The sequence below is a fragment of the Aethalodelphis obliquidens genome, unplaced genomic scaffold, assembly GCF_003676395.1.
Source record: "Aethalodelphis obliquidens isolate GAN/ISIS:26980383/991018 unplaced genomic scaffold, ASM367639v1 scaffold32, whole genome shotgun sequence".
In the NCBI taxonomy this organism is placed as follows: Eukaryota; Metazoa; Chordata; class Mammalia; order Artiodactyla; family Delphinidae; genus Aethalodelphis; species Aethalodelphis obliquidens.
In genome coordinates this window covers 12,992,909-13,000,522 of record NW_020837976.1, presented here as the reverse complement: position 1 = coordinate 13,000,522, position 7,614 = coordinate 12,992,909, and the positions used below count along the sequence as shown (strand labels likewise).

Sequence of the window (7,614 nt, the reverse complement as noted above, 5' to 3'; positions counted from 1 at the left end):
ATTTATGTCAAGTATCTAGCTAGTGCTTGGCATCTAGTAGGTGCTCAGTAAAATGGTGGTTATTATTCTGAGAGCTGATAATATACTATAGTATTTTTCCTGATTTCCATGATTTATAAGCATTAGTTATTATCCCTAATGTTGTCTCTAACATTGTTACCAAAAGTTGAATTTATTTCGGTGGTACTTTAACTTTTCCGTTTTACATCCTGAGAAAAATCCTGAATCATCTATAAATGTATTATTTACACGGAAGCTCCCTTTTAGTCAGTTTTCTTTACAGTGCTACACTTGGTGGCAACTGGTTTTCAAACACCTGAATTTATATTCTAAACACATTTTTTTCCCTGTGTGATATTAGCATTGTCCACCTCAGGAGCTCTTTGGAGAACTGGAATTCAGAATCTCTCAGATACTAGACGTCCATCCCCTCCCCGCTTCAACTAGGCAGCCTCTTCAGACTATCTGCCCAGAATGGCAGGAAAGTCGGCAGCCTTGGTCTACCATGCTCCAAAAGAGCAGGAAGGACTCATAATTGTGAAGGTCGAAGAAGAAAATTATGTTTGGGGGCAGGACTTTGGCCTTCAGGGCAATGCCTATAGTCAGGAGGCCTTCCGCCAGCGGTTCAGACAGTTCGGTTACTCTGACTCCGCGGGGCCCCGGGAGGCTCTGAGCCGGCTCCGTGAGCTGTGCTGTCAGTGGCTGAGGCCAGAGGTGCATAGCAAGGAGCAGATCCTGGAGCTGCTGGTGCTGGAGCAGTTCCTGAGCATCCTGCCGGAGGAGCTGCAGACCTGGCTTCGAGAGAACCAACCAGGGAGTGGAGAGGAAGCCGTGGTGATGCTGGAGGAGCTGGAGAAAGAGCTTGACGAACCAAGGCAACAGGTAAGTAGGTGTTTTATTTGCTTGTTTTACTGACTGTAAGTTAATGAGGAAGCCATTCTGAGTGGCCTTGACTGGGCTCCCCGAGAATTATAAAATTTTTGTCCTTTGGGTTATTATTTGTGCACTGGCAAGTCACTAGACCTTTTCGTCTTGTTGTTTTCTATCTAATCATCTGAATGAGTTTCTGATCCTGGCTGCCCTGCCCTGTTAATCTAGGGGTTTTCCTCTTGTATGTCCTCAGAATCATAGTGTTGGTACTTGATTACTCCTAGGACACAGCTCATGGCCAAGGAATGATCTGGAAGGAAATGACTTCTGTGGGAGCACTGAAGTCGCTGAGTATCCAGCTCGAGCCCTTGGAGAACCAGGGCAAGAATGAGATTCAGGAGCCCCAGGGTTACTGTGAGAGAGGTGAGGCGCCACAGTCCATTGGGGGTTGAGGGCGGAGGTGAGGGCTTAAATCCGTGGCATGGGTCATTTTCTTAATAACTGCCTCTTATGACTGTCATTAAGTGCTGCAAAAAAGCCCCCTTGCCTAGAAATATTCTTCCATTGGCTCTGCCTAGAACCTGAAATTCCAATATAATTTCTAATTTGGGGTTAAGAATTAAGGTCTCTAATAAAATTCTCTAATAACCTCCATAATATTCAAAGAGCAGTATTCTGGTTTTTTAATATTATGGTCCTACTGACAAGGCAGTCCCTAAGATGGAGATGCATAATGTATCAATAAGAGAAACCACATAGTAACTTGAAAAGGGAAAATTTAATGTTAAGAATTATTAATTATGACAGAGGATTACTTACTAATTAGTTTTTAAAACCCCCATAAAGTATGCAGAAATAACACATACAGGGAGTCTCTAGGGTTGAGGCAGAGCGCCCAAGAAAGGAACAAATCTGCAAGAGGGTGCTGCATCTTCCCCCTCCCTTGGCAGAACTGAGATCCAGATCTTGTTGGAGAGGACACAGCTATGGCCCACTGGATGGAGATGTTCCCTGAGTGCTTGCTGGCAGATTTGCTGGGAAACTGCTCTTTGGGGTATGAAGGAAAGCCATTCATGGGTGGGGGGAAAGTGTGTGTTCTAGGGGGCAGAACTCACTGAGAAGCTACCCTCTGGGGTGCCAGGAGCGCCCCCCCCCACCATGGGGAGGTGCCATGACACAGAACTTGCTGCAAAGCCACCCTCAGGGATGGTGCCCCTGAAACTGATTGGCACTGCTGGGTCCCCCACACATTGCAGGGAAAAAGAGAGCACACCAGCACCAGGAAGAAAAGCCCCTTCCTCCTCCAGGGTCTGTTCAGCCCCTACTGTTAAAGTTCACATCGTTGTCAGCTGGCCAGGGAGAAGTGTAGCACAGGCAGGGCACTGAAGGGTGGATTTGAAGCTGACCAAAAGGGCTTTGATTATGTTATTGGCAAAATCATCCCTATGGGCAGCATGTACATCAGGCCTATTAACTTGTTCTCATTAACAAGTTTGTTACAGCCAACTACCCTTCTGATTTCATCTTTACCAAGCAATCTTATTAAATTCCTATGAAGCTTAGCTATAATAAAAACGTACATTAGTCTAATCTGGTCTGTGTGACAGTTAAATTACTCATTAATTTTTGTTATGGTTTTATTGCTCAGTTTCATGAGCTTGGCTAATGAGAGTTAACCCCAAGAGGTAAATCTATGCATTGTATGATGATAAAGTCAGGTTTATGAGGCCACAAGGTCAAGGGCTAGATCTTGGACCTTGGCATTCACCAAAGGTATCCATGCATCTGTACACTGAGACCTCCTAGGAAACTCCCTCCCAGCCCCGCCCCCCCCACATCATTAGCCAAGTAAGCCCACTTAAATATTTTCCGCGTCAAGCAAAAACTACATTCAAGTGGATTTAAAAAAATCATCTCCTCAAGTCCCCTGCCTTAAAGTAGGTAAACGTCTAAATCAGTTAGGGTCGATTACTTCTATTTCCTTCTTTTAAGGTCTTGAGGAACAGAGACTGTGCTGTAATTTTTTAAGTCGTTCTTGAGCTTTTCATACTGATATTTGTTGTGGCCTGAATTATGTCCCCCCAATTTCTATGTTGAAGCCCAGCCCCACCCAGTACCCCAAAATGTGACTGTATTTGAGATAGGGCCTTTAAAGAAGTAAATAAGTTAACGTGCGATTGTTAGGTTGAGCCCTAATCCAATATGACGGTGTCCTTGTGAGAAGCGGAGATTGGACCATAACACAAATCGAGGGACAACCGTATAAGGACACAGTGGGAAGGAGCCACTGCAAGCCAAGGAGAGATAGACCTCAAATGACACCAAACCTGCCAACACCTTGATCTTGGACTTCCAGCCTCCAGAATTGTGAGAAAATAAATTTCTGTTGTTTAAGCCATCCAGTGTATGGTATTTTGTTACAGCAGGCAGACTGGAAAACTAAAACGGTATTAAACTTCTTCTCTGTGTCCATATGAACTACTTCCAGTTTTAATTTAATTCCATTTTATTTTATTTGTTTAGCAGAATCCTCATAAAACACACCTGTTCTTGAAGGTAATGAGTACACTGCCCTTTGACTTTGTTTTAACTAAGCATCTCACTGCCTCTGATTCCATCTGTGTTCCATCTCTCCGGTCATCACAGCTCATTCCTCTGGATGTGCTTCAGTTTCTCCACATTCATTTGAAGTACAGGGATAAAAAAATAAAGTACTCTAATGAAGATCTGGTCAATTTACAAGGTAGATTCACACACAGCCCCAACTCTTATTTGTTGCACTCTATATATTTTTATTTGTTTGCCCCTTCACAGTGGTATTAAGTTGTTGACTCAATCAACTTATGGCCACAGTGATTCCATCTTCCAGCCTTCCTTGGCCTTAGCAAAATGTCCTCATCCTCCGTTTATGCCTGACTCCTAAGTATATGATCTTGAATGGCCTTGACTGGGTTTCTGATAAATCTCATTATGCTGATCTTTTTTTAGTCTTGAGGGTCTTAGCTCCACCTCTGAAGAATTAATGTGGATCATTTCATATCTTTTACCTAGGTCAATAAGGATTAAATCATTGGAGGAATCCACCTTGATAGGATTGTAAGAGTTGCCATGTCATTTTTAAAACCTTACACTCTTGGTTATATAATATAATATATAATTTTCCTTAGCTTCTTCACTAGCCTAGCAGTATGTTTTGCTAGAAGAAGAGCCTGAGATGGAGATTTGAGTGCAGGTGGTTTACTGAGGGCATGCTCCTCAGGAGAACTCTGTGATGGAGTGAGAGAGGTAGGGTTAGGAAGGGAAAAGATCAAGCAATGATATGGTCTCGGGTAAAACCTAGCCTTGGCTTAATCCATGAGGTGGGGCTTTGGGAGGACCCCCTGGAGCATAATTGTACTGCTGAGTTGTTCCTTCTTGAGGCGGGGTTGGGGGGCAGTGAGGGTGGAAGTAATTCCCTAGGCCAGGTGGCTTTCATCAGCCAGGGCAACGCTCCAGAGAAGAGGGAAGCTGTGGGTCGTTAGGAGCCAACACTCACAGCAGCTGGGGGAAGGAGGCACTGTGTTGGTGAAGGGGATCTGAGTGGGTAGTGGAGCATCATCTATATAGTATTAAGGCTGAATCATATTTGTCCATGTGCAATTAAAGGCCAAGTCTGAGTTAAGATGATTTTAGACCATACAGGTCACTGAAAAGGTAGGGAAGTAGTGGGATGGGGTGAGGGGATGTTATATAGAAGAGCTCTTCTACAGAGGAACCTGTGGCTTATTTCTCTTCCAAAGAGCTTCCTATAATCTGTACTCTGCCCTCCAGCATCTGGACTTTGGGCTTGATTGTAAATTATCATTCACTCTTGGAAGATATCAATTAGATTATTTGGATTATTTTTGTACCAATATTTCTAAATATTCAAGTAATCATCTCATATTCTACTTTTAATCTCTGTCGTTTCCAGGAATTACTCTAGTTAACTGTTTATCCTAATTTTTTAAAATGTAATATACATATATAGTTGAAAGAATAAGAGTCTTGGTATTTTCCTGATCGATACATCTAAGGTCAAGATTTTTCTCTGGTCTCATAATTTGTCCTCATGTGATTATAGAATTTGAAGAAGTATTTTAAATCCTATAAATTACATTGCTTTTCTAATTTTCACAGCCCTAAATTTGTCCCTACACAATTTTATTGCCACTTTATACCCTTTATAAGGTATACTCTTTATAATTTGACTTATTTACTACTTTCACAAGATTTCTCATTAGGTTGTCAGGTCTCTGACTTTAACCAAGTTGGTGCTTATTATTCTTCTGCCTTTTTTTATATATTATGCTTTTATTCATAAATTTTCCCTTTTTGAATGAGCATAGCCTTGAGTAATTTAAATTTCTATTTAAGATCCAAGAACAGTGTGAATTTTAGTGTTCTGTCCTGATCTAAGAGGCAGTGTTGTCCATCTGTGATTTCTGGTAAGGAGTGAGGAAAAGGAAAGCTGGATAGCCCCCTGCTTTGGTCAGGTAATCATTGTGAGCCTTTATTGTTGTGTTTGAAGTGTGATGAACTCCAAGAATATCAAAAAGAAGTATTTGTTTTCGTAGAAAAACATGACTTTTCTGAAGCTAAATAAAAATGGTTTTTAAATTAATTTTTTTTCTTAGTGCAACTACAGCCCTGCTTCCTTCCAGTAGGGAAAGCAGATGACATAGGGGGAAAGTGCAAGCCTTGATGTTAAGCATCTTTGTTAGAATCCTGACTCTATACCTCAGTGATATAGGCTATACCTCAGTGATATAGCCTCTCTGAGCCTTCATTTCCTGATCTGTAAAATGCATATAAGTTTAGAGGGCTTTGGGGGGGACGAAAGTAACTTAACAGTTCTTCAGATTTTCTTCACTCAAAATAATTGAAGTTACCTCAGCCATCATCCAGTAGTCTCCTATTCTGAGTTACTAGAAATCTAGAAATGAGAGGGGCGTGTCATGTGAGAGCGGAAGGTTTGGCACCAGGCAGTCACATCTGCCTCTTGTTTCCATCCACCATCTTTGACCATTTATACATAAAAAAGTGAACATAGAAGACTCCCACCTGGCCCCAGAATGAGTCAGGAACTCACAATATTACTTTTCTTATGCTCTGCATGTCTTATTCTATTTGCTTATAATCATTTGATCAACTTAGAACCTGCCAGAATCTGCAATTTACCTTTGTACCACCTACCTCTGTCCAATTCTAACCTCTAAAGCATTTCCTAATTGTATCTCCTGCTCCCCTATTTTTGTAGAAGCCCTGCTGATTCAAGACTCTTAGACATCTGTCTTTATTCTAATTACTCTTTAGCTCCTCTTTTCCTTTCCCTCGCTACCTAAAAGCACATCTTCTCCTCTAACCCAAGATTGTCTCCCAGCTTCCTGGTCTCTCACTGCTACTCCTGTTTATCACTATCTCCTTTAACTAATTTCTTGCCCTGTTCACCATCCCTCCTTTCCAATGCTGACTCTCATTCTAGTCTATATTACTCTCTGAGGGTGCCAACTCTCCCTACCACAGGCCACTTTTCTAAATTCTAGGTTGGGAAGCTAGTTTTTAAGAGTTTTCCTTCTAATAGGTAAATACCTATTTCATTTGGTTTATTTTCTGTTTCTGCTACAGTAAGTTCTTTTCTTCCAACATGGGGAGCAAATGACACTTGCATTTTCTGTTCACATTTTTAGATGGCAAGCTGGTGGCTGACAAATTGTTGACAGCAAAGGAAGAAATTATTGAATGTGTGGCATCAGCAGCCATGATATCCTCAAGACGACTCCCTGGGGAAACTCCTTCAGGACAGGTAGTTGAAGAAGCTTTGGGAGGTCTGGACAATTTTGAGAAGCCAAAAGGAAGTGCTTCAGGGGACAAAATGAGTCAGCTCCCTTCCCAGGAAAGACATTTTAGCCTGACAAGCTTCAACAAGGAAATCTCCACAGAAGAGAGTGTCCTGGAATGTAATGAAGGTGAAGGAAGTCTCAGTCTGAACTCAAATGTTATAACACAACCGAGAATTCACGCTGGGGGAAAGCTCTATGAGTGCTTCGACTGTGGGAAAGCCTTTTGCCAGAGCTCAAAGCTGATTAGACATCAGAGAACTCATACTGGAGAGAGACCTTATGCATGTAAAGAATGTGGCAAAGCCTTTAGTCTGAGCTCAGACCTTGTTAGACATCAGAGAATTCATAGTGGTGAAAAACCCTACGAATGTTGTGAGTGTAGAAAAGCTTTCAGGGGCAGCTCAGAGCTCATCCGGCATCGGAGAATTCACACTGGAGAGAAACCTTATGAATGTGGTGAATGTGGGAGAGCTTTCAGCCGGAGCTCAGCCCTTATTCAGCATAAGAAAATTCACACTGGAGACAAAGGCTATGAATGTATTGAATGTGGTAAGGCTTTTGGTAGAAGCTCTATCCTTACTGAACATCAAAGAATTCACACTGGAGAGAAACCTTATGAATGTAATGAATGTGGAAAATCCTTCAATCAGAGCTCAGCCCTCACCCAGCACCAGAGAATCCACACTGGAGAAAAGCCTTATGAATGTAGTGAATGTAAGAAAACATTTAGGCATAGATCAGGCCTTATGCAGCATCAGAGAACTCACACCAGAGTTTAACTCTTTGGGTAAGAGTTGTACAACTATGAAATACTAGGAATTCACTTTGGGGGTGAATAATGGGATATGTATATATGATATGTTTGTGATATAATGGGATATAT

General features: G+C 41.9%; 1 protein-coding gene across 1 annotated transcript; it reads left to right on the top strand.

Annotated features, from left to right (window-relative positions):
• Positions 1-322: 322 nt before the first annotated feature.
• Positions 323-7,608, top strand: ZSCAN30 (zinc finger and SCAN domain containing 30). The gene is made up of 3 exons (XM_027127739.1): positions 323-882; positions 1,155-1,293; positions 6,579-7,608. The coding sequence occupies exons 1-3, from the start codon at positions 475-477 to the stop codon at positions 7,508-7,510; spliced, it is 1,479 nt and encodes a 492-aa protein (XP_026983540.1). The 5' UTR covers positions 323-474; the 3' UTR covers positions 7,511-7,608.
• The last annotated feature ends 6 nt before the right edge of the window (positions 7,609-7,614 follow it).

Coding starts and splice junctions, on each gene's coding strand:
- ZSCAN30 (XM_027127739.1), top strand. CDS start 475: ATGGCAGGAAAGTCGGCAGCCTTGGTCTACCATGCTCCAAAAGAGCAG. Junction 883..1,154: donor TTGACGAACCAAGGCAACAG/GTAAGTAGGTGT, acceptor GATTACTCCTAG/GACACAGCTCATGGCCAAGG. Junction 1,294..6,578: donor CCAGGGTTACTGTGAGAGAG/GTGAGGCGCCAC, acceptor TCACATTTTTAG/ATGGCAAGCTGGTGGCTGAC.